The sequence below is a fragment of the Babylonia areolata genome, chromosome 33, assembly GCF_041734735.1.
Source record: "Babylonia areolata isolate BAREFJ2019XMU chromosome 33, ASM4173473v1, whole genome shotgun sequence".
NCBI lineage: Eukaryota > Metazoa > Mollusca > Gastropoda > Neogastropoda > Buccinidae > Babylonia > Babylonia areolata.
This window is the reverse complement of record NC_134908.1, coordinates 13,526,497-13,546,982: the sequence shown is the minus strand read 5'-3', so window position 1 is coordinate 13,546,982 and position 20,486 is coordinate 13,526,497. Positions and strand designations below refer to the sequence as shown.

Below are 20,486 nucleotides of genomic sequence, written 5' to 3'. Positions count from 1 at the left end.
ATCAAAATACAAAACTGAAGTAAGAAATTAGGAACAAAAGTGCATAATGAGATTCTGATCATTGTGCTTCATCTCCTGACAAACTATTTTCTTTGTGTAAGTTGTTTTGATCAGCTGACCATGCTTTTACAGATGACGCTGTCAAGAAATGATTTTTAGGGATTTATCAATCAAGAGAACAGTACACGGGTAGTGGCATTACTACTTATTTATCAATTAATCGAGACAATAGAAAATGTGCAAAAGCATCTCCTATTTAGAATTTGAGGCATACCCTCCCCCCACCCCCTCACTTTGCTGTGGGTTCATCATGCCCCAGCCGACCACGTAGCAGAGGGAGGTGAGAGGGATGGTTTGACCCTGGAAGGGCAGGCAGGCAGGCTGGATGTAGTCTGTGAAGGTCACAGGCACCGACAGCTTCAGCAAAGCCACGTCCCAATCCACACCCCCGTAGAGCGGCTGTGTCAGGTTGGGGTACAGCACCACACGACTGACCCGGATACGGTAAGGTGTACCCAGTCGTGACTGACCCAGCCGGTGTGTTGACCCCAGGATGACATCGAAGTAGAAGGGGGTGGAGGTCAGGTCGTAGTCCCCCTGACCCAGACTGGCCCTGTGGCGTGAGGACAGCGCTGCTTCAGTGTCACACCTGGTGCTGACATAACTTTACTTCATTACAGTTTACTACCCACGCACCCACCCACCCACCCGCCTGCCCACACGCATGCACACACACTCACACACAAACACACACATTGATAAGAAGCACAACAACTGAAAAAACGATTTGAAATCTGGATACAAACTTAGATGTCAAATTTCTGAAACAAGCGAAATCAATATCCTCTCCAATAAAACTGGCAACATGCACTTCAGATATTATGAAGGACACTGGGGTTACTCTCAAAAAAGGTTTGGTATTTGTCAGACCATCTTTGTTTCCCACACCCATTTGGGAATCATAAAGAGCTCAGACAGATACTGACCACACTGAATGAACTTACTAGTATGTGTTAAATTATATTCAAAATAAATATCCAAATCATATTTAAACATACACAGACAGAGAAAAAAGCAGGTTATGCATATCTAATACCTGATCTGAAGAAAAGTCGTTTTACATTGGAAACAAATCAATTTTCACAGTTGAGCTTGCTGGAATATTGATGACCTTAAATTTCCTGATCAGTTTTAAACAAGACATTTTTGTACAGTACTCTCAAAACACTCTGTTCAAAACAATTTTGCCTCACCAGCCTTAATCTATGATCATATTGGTTTCCTTATAAACAGTCCCATAAGCATGTATTTTCAGATGTAGTGTTTATTTTTCTGAATAATAAGATGTCAAACCAACTTACAACTGAAATCTTAGTGGTAGGATGTAAAATCAAATGACAGCTGAACAACTGACAACTGAACTGTGATAGGATGTAAAACCAACAAACTGTACTGTGATAGGATGAAAAGCCAACTGACAACTGAACTGTGATAGGATGAAAAACCAACAAACTGTACTGTGATAGGATGAAAAGCCAACTGACAAATGAACTGTGATAGGATGAAAAACCAACTGAACTCAGTGATAGGATGTAAAATCAACTGATGACTGAACTGTGTGATAGGATGTAAAACCAACTGACAAATGAACTCAGTGATAGGATGTAAAACCAACTGACAACTGAAATCAGTGACAGGATGTAAAACCAACTGACAACTGAACTCAGTGATAGGATGTAAAACCAGCTGACAACTGAACTCAGTGATAGGATGTAAAACGAACTGATGACTGAACTGTGATAGGATGTAAAACCAACTGACGACTGAACTGTGACAGGATGTAAAACCAACTGATAACTGAACTTTGATAGGATGTAAAACCAACTGACAACTGAACTCAGTGATAGGATGTAAAACCAACTCACAACTGAACTGTAACAGGATGTAAAACCAACTGACAACTGAACTGTGACAGGATGTAAAACCAACTGACAACTGAACTGTGACAGGATGTAAAACCAACTGACAACTGAACTGTAACAGGATGTAAAACCAACTGCCAACTGAACTGCGACAGGATGTAAAACCAACTGACAACTGAACTGCGACAGGATGTAAAACCAACTGACAACTGAACTCAGTGATTGGATGTAAAACCAACTGACAACTGAACTGTGACAGGATGTAAAACCAACTGACAACTGAACTCAGTGATTGGATGTAAAACCAACTGACAACTTAACTGTGATAGGATGTAAAACCAACTGACAACTTAACTCAGTGATAGGATGTAAAACCAACTGACAACTGAACTGCGACAGGATGTAAAACCAACTGCCAACTGAACTCAGTGATAGGATGTAAAACCAACTGACAACTGAACTGTGACAGGATGTAAAACCAACTGCCAACTGAACTCAGTGATAGGATGTAAAACCAACTGACAACTGAACTCAGTGATAGATTGTAAAACAAACGACAACTGAACTGTGATAGGATGTAAAACCAACTGACAATTGTGATAGGATGTAAAACCAACTGACAACTGAACTGTGACAGGATGTAAAACCAACTGACAATTGTGATAGGATGTAAAACCAACTGACAACTGGTCTCTGTGTTAGATGTAAAACCAACTGACAACTGAACTCTGTGATAGGATGTAAAACCAACTGAACTCAATGATAAGATGTAAAACCAACTGACAACTGAACTCAATACGAATACGAAATTGTTTATTCAGATTTAGGCCTTAGCCCCTTACTGAAAGGGTAAGTCACAATTATATCAATCACACAAACACTTTTCAAAAACACATTGCTTAACATTTACACTTCAGATGCCTATTGTATTTGACAATCTATGTTGATATTGTGATCTAAGTTATAGCAATACGCAATTGCTTTAAGGCATTGTAAATGTATAATGCCACATTGTACAATACAGTTTCATTTCTGGATGACATAAGCAAATTGAATCTAAAGCGGCATGGGTTATTATAAAACTTAGGCTGGATATGTTTCAGCCTTAAGTCACGTAAACAAGGACAACAAAACATGAAGTGAATTTCATCTTCTTCTGACTGGTGGCATAAACGACACAACTCTTTCTCAGCTCTTCTTTCACTGTATCTTAAACGATGGTAGGCAATATCTGATACACCAAGTCTAACTTTGGTCAAAGCACATTTCACATATCTATTCATTTTCATTTCAATGTATGGCTCCACATCATTTGTCAACTTAAACATTTTATATTCAGCAAATCTGTCACTACTCTGAATGTGGTTATGCCAGTCCTGCCATCTACAATCAACAATTCTTTGTTTGAAATATTTTATGAACCATGAAATGTTTTCAACACCCTGGTTATCCCAAACATAAGAAAATCCATAAGAGCACAAACATTTTCGAATACCTGTAACCCAAGTCTTTTTTCCGTTATTGTCTAAGTTATACAGCATCATGCAAGCCTTGTATGGTAATCTATAATCATTCATTCTAGTTATCTTTAGCCAGTATCTAATACACTTTACATATGAGTTTATATATATTGGATATCTACCAAGTTCACCATAAATTAAGTCGTTGGGTGTTCACCTATCAACATTTAAGAAGCGTTTCATGGCAAACATGTGTAATCTTTCATTTTCAACATCATTCTCAAAAGCCCAAATTTCTGCAACGTACTGTAAAACAGGCTGTACCTGAGAATCAAACAACTTAGCAAATACTGTGTATGAGCTACAATCTAATCTGTATATAACATGAGGTATAACTAGAACAGCTCTCTTTGCCCTGTTTACTAAATCTTGACAAGCATTAGTAAAACTGAGTGGTTGAAAAAAAGATCCCAAGATATTTATACAGATTTACCACTCTTACAGTTTCATTTCCATATGACCATTGTTCACGTCTACCTAGATAACCACCCCTACGAAACACAATGATATTTGTTTTTTTCAGGTTTACTTTTAGGTCCAATTTCATTGCGGCTTCATATAAACTATTAAGATGTCTTTGCAAACCTACAACTGATATTGATAACAAGATCATATCATCAGCAAAAAGCAGCATAAACAACTCTATCAAATCAAAAGTCACTCCAAGTCGTCGGTTTTAAACAATTTCAAAGGCAATCTCATTCACAAACAAGGAAAATAAAACCGGGCTGCCCACATCAATTTGTTTCACGCCTCTTGTACAATTCACAAAATCTGATAATTTTGCTCCACTGATAGGATGTAAAACCAACTAACAACTGAACTCTGTGATAGAATGTAAAACCAACTGACAACTGAACTGTGATCCAACTGAACTCAGTGATAAGATGTAAAACTGACAACTGAACTCACTGATAGGATGTAAAACAAACGACAACTGAACTGTGATAGGATGTAAAACCAACTGACAACTGAACTGTGATAGGATGTAAAACCAACTGACAACTGAACTGTGATAGGATGTAAAACCAACTGACAACTGAACTGTGATAGGATGTAAAACCAACTGACAACTGAACTGTGATAGGATGTAAAACCAACTGACAACTGAACTCACTGATAGGATGTAAAACCAACTGACAATTGAACTGTGATTGGATGTAAAACCAAATGACAACTGAACTCAGTGATAGAATGAAAAACCAAATGACAACTGAGCTGTGATAGGATGTAAAACCAACTGACAACTGAACTGTGAAAAGATGTACAACAAACTGACAACTGAACTCTGAGATAGGATGCAAAACCAACTTACAACTGAACTCTGTGATAGGGTGTAAAACCAACTGAACTCAGTGATAGGCTGTAAAACCAACTGACAAATGGTCTCTGTGATAGGGTGTAAAACCAACTGAACTCAGTGATAGGCTGTAAAACCAACTGACAACTCTCTGTGACAGGCTGTAAAACCAACTGACAACTGAACTCTGTGATAGGATGTAAAACCAACTGAACTCCGTGATAGGGTGTAAAACCAACTGAACTCAGTGATAAGATGTAAAACCAACTGACAACTGAACTCTGTGATAGGATGTAAAACTAACTGACAAATGAACTGTGATAGGATGTAAAACCAACTGACAAATGAACTGTGATAGGATGTAAAACCAACTGACAACTGAACTCTGTGACAGGCTGTAAAACCAACTGACAACTGAACTCAGTGATAGGATGTAAAACCAATGAACTCAGTGATAGGATGTAAAACTAACTGACAACTGAACTCAGTGATAGGATGTAAAACCAACTGACAACTGAACTCTGTGATAGGATGTAAAACCAACTGACAACTGAACTCTGTGATAGGATGTAAAACCAACTGACAACTGAACTCTGTGATAGGATGTAAAACCAACTGACAACTGAACTCAGTGATAGGATGTAAAACCAACTGACAACTGAACTCTGTGATAGGATGTAAAACCAACTGACAACTGAACTCTGTGATAGGATGTAAAACCAACTGACAACTGAACTCTGTGATAGGATGTAAAACTAACTGACAACTGAACTCAGTGATAGGATGAAAAAGCAACTGACAACTGAACTGCGACAGGGTGTAAAACCAACTGACAACTGAACTCAGTGATAGGATGTAAAACCAACTGACAACTGGTCTCTGTGATAGGATGTAAAACCAACTGACAACTGAACTCAGTGATAGGATGTAAAACCAACTGACAACTGAACTGCGACAGGGTGTAAAACCAACTGACAACTGAACTCAGTGATAGGATGTAAAACCAACTGACAACTGAACTGTGATAGGATGTAAAACCAACTGACAACTGAACTGTGACAGGATGTAAAACCAACTGACAACTGAACTCAGTGATAGGATGTAAAACTAACTGACAACTGAACTGTGACAGGATGTAAAACCAACTGACAACTAAACTCAGTGATAGGATGTAAAACCAAGTGACAACTGAACTCTGTCATAAGATGTAAAACCAACTGACAACTGAACTCAGTGATAGATTGTAAAACCAACTGACAACTGAACTCCGTGATAGGATGTAAAACCAATGAACTCAGTGATAGGATGTAAAACTAACTGACAACTGAACTCAGTGATAGGATGTAAAACCAACTGCCAACTGAACTCAGTGATAGGATGTAAAACCAACTGACAACTAAACCCAGTGATAGGATGTAAAACCAACTGACAACTAAACTCAGTGATAGGATGTAAAACCAACTGACAACTGAACTGTGACAGGATGTAAAACCAACTGACAACTGAACTGTGACAGGATGTAAAACCAACTGACAACTGAACTGTGACAGGATGCAAAACCAACTGACAACTGAACTGTGATAGGATGTAAAACCAACTGACAACTGAACTGTGATAGGATGTAAAACCAACTGACAACTGAACTCTGAGATAGGATGTAAAACCAACTGACAACTGAACTCAGTGATAGGATGTAAAACCAACTGACAACTGAACTCAGTGATAGGATGTAAAACCAACTCACAACTGAACTGTAACAGGATGTAAAACCAACTGACAACTGAACTCAGTGATAGGATGTAAAACCAACTGACAACTGAACTGTGACAGGATGTAAAACCAACTGACAACTGAACTCAGTGATAGGATGTAAAACCAACTGACAACTGAACTCTGTGATAGGATGTAAAACCAACTGACAACTGAACTGTGACAGGATGTAAAACCAACTGACAACTGAACTCAGTGATAGGATGTAAAACCAACTCACAACTGAACTGTAACAGGATGTAAAACCAACTGACAACTGAACTCAGTGATAGGATGTAAAACCAACTGACAACTGAACTGTGACAGGATGTAAAACCAACTGATAACTGAACTCTGTGATAGGATGTAAAACCAACTGACAACTGAACTGTGACAGGATGTAAAACCAACTCACAACTGAAATGTGACAGGATGTAAAACCAAGTGACAACTGAACTCTGTGATAGGATGTAAAACCAAGTGACAACTGAACTGTGACAGGATTTAAAACCAACTGACAACTGAACTCAGTGATAGGACTTAAAACCAACTGACAACTGAACTGTGCTAGGATGTAAAACCAACTGACAACAGAACTGTGATAGGATGTAAAACCAACTGACAACTGAACTCTGAGATAGGATGTAAAACAAACTGACAACTGAACTCAGTGATAGGATGTAAAACCAATTGACAACTGAACTCAGTGATAGGATGTAAAATCAACTCACAACTGAACTGTGACAGGATGTAAAACCAACTGACAACTGAACTCAGTGATAGGATGTAAAACCAACTGACAAATGAACTGTGACAGGATGTAAAACCAACTGATAACTGAACTCTGTGATAGGATGTAAAACCAACTGACAACTGAACTGTGACAGGATGTAAAACCAACTGACAACTGAACTGTGACAGGATGTAAAACCAACTGACAACTGAACTGTGACAGGATGCAAAACCAACTGACAACTGAACTCAGTGATAGGATGTAAAACCAACTGACAATTGAACTGTGATAGGATGTAAAACCAACTGACAACTGAACTCTGAGATAGGATGTAAAACCAACTGACAACTGAACTCAGTGATAGGATTTAAAACCAACTGACAACTGAACTGTGATAGGATGTAAAACCAACTGACAATTGAACTGTGATAGGATGTAAAACCAACTGACAACTGAACTCTGAGATAGGATGTAAAACCAACTGACAACTGAACTCAGTGATAGGATTTAAAACCAACTGACAACTGAACTCAGTGACAGGATGTAAAACCAACTGACAACTGAACTGTGACAGGATGTAAAACCAACTGATAACTGAACTCTGTGATAGGATGTAAAACCAACTCACAACTGAACTGTGACAGGATGTAAAACCAAATGACAACTGAACTCAGTGATAGGATGTAAAACCAACTGACAACTGAACTGTGACAGGATGCAAAACCAACTGACAACTGAACTCAGTGATAGGATTTAAAACCAACTGACAACTGAACTGTGATAGGATGTAAAACCAACTGACAACTGAACTGTGATAGGATGTAAAACCAACTGACAACTGAACTCTGAGATAGGATGTAAAACCAGCTTACAACTGAACTCAGTGATAGGACGTAAAACCAACTGACAACTGAACTGTGACAGGATGTAAAACCAACTGACAACTGAACTGTGACAGGATGTAAAACCAAATGACAACTGAACTCAGTGATAGGATGTAAAACCAACTGACACCTGAACTGTGACAGGATGTAAAACCAACTCACAACTGAACTGTGACAGGATGTAAAACCAACTGCCAACTGAACTCTGTGATAGGATGTAAAACTAACTGACAACTGAACTGTGATAGGATGTAAAACCAACTGACGACTGAACTGTGACAGGATGTAAAACCAACTGACAACTGAACTCAGTGTTAGGATGTAAAACCAAGTGACAACTGAACTTTGACAGGATGTAAAACCAACTCACAACTGAAGTGTGACAGGATGTAAAACTGACAACTGAACTCAGTGATGGGATGTAAAACCAGCTTACAACTGAACTCAGTGATGGGATGTAAAACAAACTGACAACTGAACTCTGTGATAGGATATAGGATGTAAAACCAACTGCCAACTGAACTGTGACAGGATGTAAAACCAACTGCCAACTGAACTGTGACAGGATGTAAAACCAACCGACAACTGAACTCTGTGATAGGATGTAAAACCAACTGACAACTGAACTGTGACAGGATGTAAAACCAACTGACAACTGAACTGTGACAGGATGTAAAACCAACTGACAACTGAACTGTGACAGGATGTAAAACCAACTCACAACTGAACTGTGACAGGATATAAAACCAACTGACAACTGAACTGTGATAGGATGTAAAACTAACTGACAACTGAGCTGTGACAGGATGTAAAACCAACTGACAACTGAACTCTGTGATAGAATATAGGATGTAAAACCAACTGATAACTGAACTCTGTGATAGGATATAGGATGTAAAACCAGCTGACAACTGAACTCAGTGATAGGATATAGGATGTAAAACCAGCTGACAACTAAACTCAGTGATAGGATATAGGATGTAAAACCAGCTGACAACTGAACTCTATGATAGGATATAGGATGTAAAACCAGATGACAACTGAACTCAGTGATAGGATATAGGATGTAAAACCAGCTGACAACTGAACTCAGTGATGGGATATAGGATGTAAAACCAGATGACAACTGAACTCAGTGATAGGATATAGGATGTAAAACCAGATGACAACTGAACTCTGTGATAGGATATAGGATGTAAAACCAGATGACAACTGAACTCTGTGATAGGATATAGGATGTAAAACCAGATGACAACTGAACTCTGTGATAGGATATAGGATGTAAAACCAACTGACAACTGAACTCAGTGATAGGATATAGGATGTAAAACCAGATGACAACTGAACTCTGTGATAGGATATAGGATGTAAAACCAGATGACAACTGAACTCTGTGATAGGATATAGGATGTAAAACCAACTGACAACTGAACTGTGTGATAGGATATAGGATGTAAAACCAGATGACAACTGAACTCTGTGATAGGATATAGGATGTAAAACCAGATGACAACTGAACTCAGTGATAGGATATAGGATGTAAAACCAGATGACAACTGAACTCAGTGATAGGATATAGGATGTAAAACCAGATGACAACTGAACTCTGTGATAGGATATAGGATGTAAAACCAGATGACAACTGAACTCTGTGATAGGATATAGGATGTAAAACCAACTGACAACTGAACTGTGTGATAGGATATAGGATGTAAAACCAGATGACAACTGAACTGTGTGATAGGATATAGGATGTAAATCCAGCGGACAACTGAACTGTGTGATAGGATATAGGATGTAAAACCAACTGACAACTGAACTCAGTGATAGGATATAGGATGTAAAACCAGATGACAACTGAACTCTGTGATAGGATATAGGATGTAAATCCAGATGACAACTGAACTCTGTGATAGGATATAGGATGTAAAACCAGATGACAACTGAACTCTGTGATAGGATATAGGATGTAAATCCAGATGACAACTGAACTCTGTGATAGGATATAGGATGTAAAACCAGATGACAACTGAACTCTGTGATAGGATATAGGATGTAAATCCAGATGACAACTGAACTCAGTGATAGGATATAGGATGTAAAACCAGATGACAACTGAACTGTGTGATAGGATATAGGATGTAAATCCAGCGGACAACTGAACTGTGTGATAGGATATAGGATGTAAAACCAACTGACAACTGAACTCAGTGATAGGATATAGGATGTAAAACCAGATGACAACTGAACTCTGTGATAGGATATAGGATGTAAAACCAGATGACAACTGACCGCAGAATGCAGTGAGCGGCAGTGACAACCCAGCGCTGACTGATCAGCGTCCCCCCACAGATGTACTTCCCCAGGTGCAGAAGGGAGACCATCCATGGCCACTTGCCAGGGGAGACAATCTGCCCACCCGCAATGAAAGACTGCAGGAACGCCACTTTCCTGTTCCCGCACTCTGAGAAGAGTTGATCACAAAAAATGTGTGAGATATCATCATGGAAACATACAAGTGCATTATGCATTCATCACATTCTGATAAAAGAAAAAGAGCAAGAAAAACATCAAAAGCAAACAAACCTCATTCATGAAATAAAATTGAGGTTGGAAAAATATTAGTAAAATAAAAGAAAATAGCAATGAGAAGATACAATAAATGAAAGAATACATTATAAAATTGGTAGGTTTACTTCAATCTACTGTAAATGAAAAAAAAAATGTATAACAGAGGGAAGAAGATCTTTTTCACAAAAACCATAAATGTCAACAGGCCTTTATTTAATCTAAATATATACTCTTCCATTACCAACTATTTTGTTCATATTTATCCCTTATAAACTGATATTTATGTAAACACATTAACTTATAGAGCAACATTCATGCACACATAAGCATACATGAATATATACACACACGTTTACTTGATCTCAGAGATTCAGAATTGCAAACACCCTCTCTGAGTTACCCATATTATATAAGTGACTCAATATCCCAACGCAATAAAACATTTTTTTAAAGTTCTTGTTGTACTGTAACACTTTTTGTCACTGCACATTTCTCTGTGTGAAATGTGGCTGTCTTCTTGGGAAAAGTGCAGTCTACCCTTTTTTCTGACTACAAGTGTATTTGTTTTCCTATTAACTCATTGATCCCGGTTCCCCAGCACTGCTACAGCATTGACATTAGATTCATTAAGACAGTTTCCACTTTCCTATATGTGCATAAACTGTGAGTAAAAGGAACCAACCTATACAGTCTTTCCAGCTGTTTCCATATGTGTAAATTGGGAGGAAAACCTGGTTGATTTCAGTATACTGTCTGTGTTTTTCTGCATCAATTTGACAGGGAAGCCAGTAGAGACTGTAAATTCCCTGGACTGAATGGGTTAACTCACGATGGAACGCTATAGCGTTCCCAACATAAGGTAGCATTCCGGACAACAGAACCCTATAGCATTTTCGACAATCAAAAATTTCTCCACATTTTCCTCATGGGGTAGCATAAAAATCGCAGCTACACCAGGCACTGCGAACGTGTCAAGGGCTGAATGGAAAGTGTCTTCGCAAGGTTCCGTAACTACACACGCGCTGGCCAGCTGTTGACCTTGGTACCCCAAATGACAAGCTAATCTGCATATGTATTGAAAATGGCATCGCAGGAGATACAAGTGAAATTTTTTGGAGCAAACTAGATCACGACAGCAGCTTTTTACTGCTGCTGAAGTGATTAAAATGCTTCAAACTGAAGGTTTTGACAACGACGAGGATGATGAAGATGTTGAATAAAGTATCTGCAGTGAAGAAAGCTACCAACAAGAAGGTTCTGACAGTGACTCAGCTTCTGAGGGCTGTGAAGAGAGGGAGGGTGGTGGGCATACACACAATGTGAGGAGAGGGGTCAGCGGATCAAGTACAGGGAGTTTCATTCAGTCACTTTGTGTTTTGTATTTTTTGTGATTTCTTTTCCTTGCCCTAACAAATGGGTTGTCTGCAGGGGAAAGCTAAGGAGAAAACCATTCGTCCGGAATGAACTGAAGAGGGTTTTCTACAGAATTTTGCCACGGGAAACCTTCTGTTGCTGTGGGGTCTTTCATGTGTTACCAATGTATACCAAAAGCAAACTGCACAATGGACCTTGGTTTATCATTTCATCTACAAGGCCACAGCAGCCAGACCACCACTCAAAGTGCAGTGAGGATGTTTACTAAAATCCTGATCTGTGGGAATCTCGGCTGTGGACAACCACTTACCCACTCAGGCACTCTGCCACAATGTCAGCACTCCACTCTACCACAATGCCAGCACTCCACTCTACCACAATGCCAGCACTCCACTCTACCACAATGTCAGAACTCCACTCTACCATGATGTCAGAACTCCACTCTACCACAATGCCAGCACTCCACTCTACCATGATGTCAGAACTCCACTCTACCACAATGCCAGCACTCCACTCTACCACAATGCCAGCACTCCACTCTACTATGATGTCAGCACTCCACTCTACCACGATGTCAGAACTCCACTCTACCACAATGCCAGCACCCCACTCTACCACGATGTCAGCACTCCACTCTACCACGATGTCAGCACTCCACTCTACCACGATGTCAGAACTCCACTCTAACACTCTACCACAATGTCAGCACTCCACTCTACCACAGTGTCAGCACTCCATTCTACCACAATGCTAGCACTCCACTCTACTACAATATCAGCACTCCACTCTACCACAATATCAGTACTCCACTCTACCAATCTACCACAATGCCAGCACTCCACTCTACCACTCTATCACAATGTCAGCACTCCACTCTACCACTCTATCACAATGCCAGCACTCCACTCTACCAATCTACCACAATGCCAGCACTCCACTCTACCACAAAGTCAGCACTCCACTCTACCACAATGCCAGCACTCCACTCTACCACAATGCCAGCACTCCACTCTACCACAATGCCAGCACTCCACTCTACCACTCTACCACAATGCCAGCACTCAACTCTACCACACACTACCACAATGCCAGCATTCCACTCTACCACAATGCCAGAACTCCACTCTACCACTATCCCAGCAATCCACTCTACCACACTACAACAACGCCAGCACTCAACTCTACCACTCTACCACAATGCCAGCACTCCAATCTACCACAATGCCAGCACTCAACTCTACCACTCTATCACAATGCCATAATTCCACTCTACCACTCTACCACAATGCCAGCACTCCACTCTACGACAATACCAGCACAGCACTCTACCACAATGCCAGCACTCCACTGTACCACAATGCCAGCACTCCACTCTACCACTCTACCACAATGCCAGCACTCCACTCTACCACAATACCAGCACTCCACTCTACCAATCTACCACAATGCCAGCACTCCACTCTACCACAATGCCAGCACTCCACTCTACCACAATGCCAGCACTCCACTTTACCACTCTACCAGAATGCCAGCACTCCACTCTACCACAATACCAGCACTCCACTCTACCATAATGCCAGCACTCAACTCTACCACAATGCCAGCACTCCACTCTACCACAATGCCAGCACTCCACTCTACCACTCTACCACAATGCCAGCACTCCACTCTACCACTCTACCAGCACTCCACTCTACCATAATGCCAGCACTCAACTCTACCACAATTCCAGCACTCCACTCTACCACTCTACCACAATGCCAGCACTCCACTCTACCACTCTACCACAATGCCAGCACTCCACTCTACCACAATGCCAGCACTCCACTCTACCACTCTACCAGAATGCCAGCACTCCACTCTACCACAATACCAGCACTCCACTCTACCATAATGCCAGCACTCAACTCTACCACAATGCCAGCACTCCACTCTACCACAATGCCAGCACTCCACTCTACCACTCTACCACAATGCCAGCACTCCACTCTACCACTCTACCAGCACTCCACTCTACCATAATGCCAGCACTCAACTATACCACAATTCCAGCACTCCACTCTACCACTCTACCACAATGCCAGCACTCCACTCTACCACTCTACCACAATGCCAGCACTCCACTCTACAACAATGCCAGCACTCTACCACAGTGCCAGAACTCAATGCCACAAGAGCCAGCGCAATATATATACCATTATTATTATCATTAACTCCACTCTACCACAATTCCAGCTCTCAACTCTACTACTTTACCTCGATTCCAGCACTCCACTCTACCACAATGCCAGCACTCCACTCTACCACAATGTCAGCACTCCACTCTACCACAATGTCAGCACTCCACTCTACCACTCTACCTCAATACCAGCACTCCACTCTACCACTACGCGAGCACTCCACTCTACCACTCTACCACAATTCCAGGACTCCACTCTACCACAATGCCTGCAATCCACTCTACCACAATTCCAGCACTTCACTCTACAACAATGCCAGCACTCTACCACAATTCCAGCACTCCACTCTACTACAATGCCAGCTCTCATCTATGCCACTCTACCTCAATACCAGCACTCCACTCTACCACAGTGCCAGCACTCCACTCTACTGCAATGCCAGCACTGCACTCTACTACACTACCAGAATGCGAGAACTCAACTCTACCACTCTACCACAATGCCAGCATTCCACTCTACTACAATGTCAACACTCCACTCTACCACAATGTCTGCATTCCACTCTCCCACAATGCCAGCACTCCACTCTACCACTCTACCACAATGTCAGCACTCCTCTCTACCACTCTACCACAAAGTCAGCACTCCACTCTACCACTCTGCCACAATACCAGCAGTCCACTCTGCCACAATGCCAGCAGTCCACTCTGCCACAATGCCAGCACTCCACTATACCACTCTACCTTAGTGCCAGCAGTCTACTCTACCAGTCCACTCTACCACTCTACCTCAGTGCCAGCACTCCACTCTACCACTGTGCTACAATGCCAGCAATCCACTCTACTACAAAACCACCACTCTATCACAACGCCAGCACTCAACTCTACCACTCTACCACAATACCAGCACTCCACTATACCACAATGCCAGCAGTCCACTCTACCATAATGCCAGCACTCTACCACAATGCCAGCACTCTACCACTCTACCACAATTCCAGCAGTCCACTCTACCACAATGCCAGCACTCTACCACTCTACCACAATGCCAGCACTCCACTCTACCACAGTGCCAGCACTCCACTCTACCACTATGCCAGCACTCCACTCTACCACAATGCCAGCACTCCACTCTACCACTATGCCAGCACTCCACTCTACCACAATGCCAGCACTCTACTCTACCACAATGCCAGCACTCTACTCTACCACTCTACCACAATGCCAGCACTCCACTCTACCACAATGCCAGCACTCTACCACAATGCAAGCACTCCACTCTACCACAATGCCAGCACTCCACTCTACCACAATGCCAGCACTCCACTCTACCACAATGCCAGCACTCTACTCTACCACTCTACCACAATGCCAGCACTCCACTCTACCACTCTGCCACAACACCAGCACTCTACTGTACCACTCTACCACAGTGCCAGCACTCCACTCTACCACAATGCCAGCACTCTACTCTACCACAGTGCCAGCACTCCACTCTACCACAATGCCAGCACTCCACTCTACCACTCTGCCACAACACCAGCACTCTACTGTACCACTCTACCACAATGCCAGTACTCCAATCTACCACTCTACTTCAATGCCAGCACCCCACTCTACCACAATGCCAGCACTCTACTCTACCACTCTACCTCAATGCCAGCAGTCCACAATACCACTCAAACTCAGTGCCAGCAGTCCACTCTACCACAATGCCAGCAGTCCACTCTACCACAATGCCAGCAGTCCACTCTACCACAATGCCAGCACTCTACCACTCTACCACAATGCCAGCAGTCCACTCTACACTCTACCACAATGCCAGCAGTCCACTCTACACTCTACCACAATGCCAGCAGTCCACTCTACCACAATGCCAGCAGTCCACTCTACACTCTACCACAATGCCAGCAGTCCACTCTACACTCTACAATGCCAGCAGTCCACTCTACCACAATGCCAGCAGTCCACTCTACGCTCTACCACAATGCTAGCACTCAACTCTACCACAATGCCAGCACACCAATAATACTCTCCAACATACTCTCCTCACCTCTCCCTTGATACTGAGATCGACAAGAGGATCGGGAAGGTAGCCACAACGCTAGCCCGCCTCACACAAAGAGTGTGGACAAATCCCAAGCTGACCACGAAGACAAGGATGGCTGTATACAACACCTGTGTCCTCAGCACCTTGCTGTATGGCAGTGAGGTGTTGACCACACATACTCGTCAGGAGAAAAGGCTCAATACCTTCCACCTGAGAAGCCTACGGCGTATACTCGGCATCTCCTGGCAAGACAAGGTGACAAACACCGAAGTCCTGACTCGTGCTGGCCTCCCGACCATGTATACCATGCTGAGACAGCGTCGGGTGCGCTGGCTGGGCCACGTTCACTGCATGGAAGATGGTTGCATCTCAAAAGACATCCTTTATGGAGAACTTGCCACGGGGCAGAGAAGCATCGGCCGCCCACAGCTGAGATACAAAGACGTTTGCAAACGTGACATGAAGGCACTTGAGATCAACACTGATTCCTGGGAGGGCCTTGCAGATGACCGCAACAGATGGAGAAGCACTCTCAAGAATCAGCTACGGATTGGTGAGGACAAACTGTCAGCTGCTGCAGCAGAAAAGCGAGCTCGCAGAAAAGGGACAGCAGCCGACAGACCAGCATCAGCTTACACATGTGACAGCTGCGACAGAGACGTCTCTCTCGCATCGGTCTCTACAGTCACAGGCGACGCTGCTTGGTCCAAGCAGACAGCCCAATTAGACATTAGGTCGGGTATACTCTATCCATGGTCAGCCATGACCGAAGGAGGCCTACTACTCTCCTCACCAATGTTGTTCTTCCCTGAGCTCATACTATCAACCAAATAATCTTCAACCTAATACTACACCCCCCCCCCCTCCCCGGCCCCCCAACCCCTATCTTACCTTCCTTATGACAGGTCAGGTGAATCACTTTGCCAGACTGGCAGGTGGTCCTAGAACAGAGACAATCACACCACCACCATTAGTAATGGTCAGTTACAATGACTCCAAACATCCCAGTCATGGAGAAAATCGATAACATGGTGTATATCATTATTTTCCTGGAGAGTGAGTTTGCAAATTGTGTGCACAATTTATGCAAGACAACACTTCTAAAAGCTGAAAACATTGCTACTTAACAACAACATAGCAACAACAACAATATGACACCAGTCAAAAAGGAGTAAAAAAACAAAACAAAACACCTTGGTGAAATGGTTAACATGTTGGACCAACTTGACTGATGATGTTCAAGCCCCATTACATGGCTGTTTCTCCAGCCTGTGGCCAGCACCTGCCCACAGTTCAGTGTGCCGTGGGCTCACATGGGAAAACAGTCAGGGGTCATCCACTTCAGAGCATTGCTCAACTTTCCTGACCAGTGCTGCGGATGTCTGGTACCTTTCAGGCTGGCTGACAATGGGATATAGCTATGAAGGCACATGTAGAGTACAGTATTATCATGGAGTTACAGACTTACTGGGTGCAACAGCCAACTGCTCAAAGCATTGCACTTTCAATCTGAATGTCCTACGTTCAAAGCTCAGTCACGGCGCCCAGTGGGTTAAGGGAAGAGATTTTCCAGTTTCCCATGTCCCTGAGCCCTGTTCATGTATACACGCTTGCAGAAGAACAAATACTCCTGTTAAAAATTTCATAATCCATGTCAGGGTTTGGTGGGTTAGGAAACAAGAACATAATCAGCATGCACACCCCTAAAAACATGGTCGGATAAAATAATAACAATAATAATAATAATCATAATAATATTTATATAGCACTGAATCTTGTGCAGAGACAAATCTATGCGCTTTCACACCAGTCATTCACACGCATGCATAACTCTAAAACTGAAAAAAACTGAAGCCCACTCATACATGTGAGAGTTACAGCCCTCTCTAATGCAACAGAAAAATACCAAATTTATATGGACTGTACTGTATCATATTACTCTCTTTTGTCGCAACAGATTTATCTCTGTGAAATTCAGAATGCTCTCCCCAGGGAGAGCACATTGCTACACTGAGAGTGCCACCCATTTTTTGGTATCATTTTCTGCCTGCAAATTTTTGTTTTCCTATGAAAATGTATTTTTCAATAGAATTTTGCCAGGGACAACACTTTTGTTGCCGTGGGTTCTTTTACGTGCTCTAAGCACATGCTGTACATGGGACATCGGTTTATCATCTCATCCGAATGACTAGCGTCCAGACCACCACACTACAGGATGGGGAGAAAATACTGGCGACTATGGGATTTGAACCAGCATGCTCAGATTCTCTCACTTCATAGGCGGACGCGTCACCACAAGGCCAACACTCCACATGGATCTTCAGAATGTCACCACAAGGCCAACACTCCACATGGATCTTCACAATGTTACCACAAGGCCAACACTCCACATGGATCTTCACAATGTTACCACAAGGCCAACACTCCACATGGATCTTCAGAATGTCACCACAAGGCCAACACTCCACATGGATCTTCACAATGTCACCACAAGGCCAACACTCCACATGGATCTTCACAATGTTACCACAAGGCCAACACTCCACATGGATCTTCAGAATGTCACCACAAGGCCAACACTCCACATGGATCTTCACAATGTCACCACAAGGCCAACACTCCACATGGATCTTCAGAATGTCACCACAAGGCCAACACTCCACATGGATCTTCACAATGTCACCACAAGGCCAACACTCCACATGGATCTTCAGAATGTCACCACAAGGCCAACACTCCACATGGATCTTCACAATGTCACCACAAGGCCAACACTCCACATGGATCTTCACAATGTCACCACAAGGCCAACACTCCACATGGATCTTCACAATGTCACCACAAGGCCAACACTCCACATGGATCTTCACAATGTCTTAAATGTCTTAAATTCAGAAGGGGGTGGGGGGAGGGGAGGGGCTACAATAAAGAAAAGTAAAAGTGGAAAGACGGTGTGGGTGGTGGTACCTGGGGGTCAGGTTCATGGTCTGTGCAGTGACAGTGTTGTTGTTGAAGGCCACAAAATGCGTCATGGAGGGCACCACGTCCACTGCCTTCCAGCCAGACAGCTGACTGCACAGTACACAGAGGACACAACCCCACTGACTGCACAGTACACAGGGGACACAACCACACTGACTGCACAGTACACAGAGGACACAACCCCACTGACTGCACAGTACACAGAGGACACAACCACACTGACTGCACAGTACACAGAGGACACAACCACACTGACTGCACAGTACACAGGGGACACAACCCCACTGACTGCACAGTACACAGAGAACACAACCCCACTGACTGCACAGTGCACAGGGGACACAACCCCACTGACTGCACAGTATACAGGGACACAACCCCACTGACTGCACAGTATACAGAGGACACAACCACACTGACTGCACAGTACACAGGGGACACAACCCCACTGACTGCACAGTACACAGGGGACACAACCACACTGACTGCACAGTACACAGGGGACACAACAACACTGACTGCACAATATACAGAGGACACAACCCCACTGACTGCACAGTACACAGGGGACACAACCACACTCACTGCACAGTATACAGAGGACACAACCCCACTGACTGCACAGTATACAGAGGACACAACCACACTGACTGCACAGTACACAGAGGACACAACCCCACTGACTGCACAGTACACAGGGGACACAACCACACTGACTGCACAGTATACAGAGGACACAACCATGCTGACTGCACAGTATACAGAGGACACAACCACACTGACTGCACAGTATACAGGGACACAACCACACTGACTGCACAGTACACAGAGGACACAACCACACTGACTGCACAGTACACAGAGGACACAACCACACTGACTGCACAGTACATAGGGGACACAACCCCACTGACTGCACAGTACACAGAGGACACAACCACACTGACTGCACAGTACACAGGGGACACAACCCCACTGACTGCACAGTACACAGAGGACACAACCCCACTGACTGCACAGTACACAGAGGACACAACCACACTGACTGCACAGTACACAGAGGACACAACCCCACTGACTGCACAGTACACAGAGGACACAACCACACTGACTGCACAGTACACAGAGGACACAACCACACTGACTGCACAGTACACAGAGGACACAACCCCACTGACTGCACAGTATACAGAGGACACAACCATGCTGACTGCACAGTACA

The 20,486-nt window shown here is 43.1% G+C and overlaps 1 protein-coding gene across 9 annotated transcripts in view; it reads right to left on the bottom strand.

Annotated features, from left to right (window-relative positions):
- Positions 1–20,486, bottom strand: part of LOC143277261 (uncharacterized) — a 214,330-nt gene that overhangs the window by 9,717 nt on the left and 184,127 nt on the right. For 8 of the 9 annotated variants that reach the window (XM_076582044.1, XM_076582046.1, XM_076582039.1 and 5 more), the window contains 4 exons: positions 19,250–19,354; positions 17,174–17,223; positions 10,401–10,572; positions 294–655 (listed from right to left, as the gene is read on the bottom strand). In XM_076582044.1, the coding sequence (XP_076438159.1) occupies positions 294–655; positions 10,401–10,572; positions 17,174–17,223; positions 19,250–19,354 (689 nt within the window). The remainder of the gene's footprint in view (positions 1–293; positions 656–10,400; positions 10,573–17,173; positions 17,224–19,249; positions 19,355–20,486) is intronic. The other variant, XM_076582043.1, reaches the window with a different exon arrangement.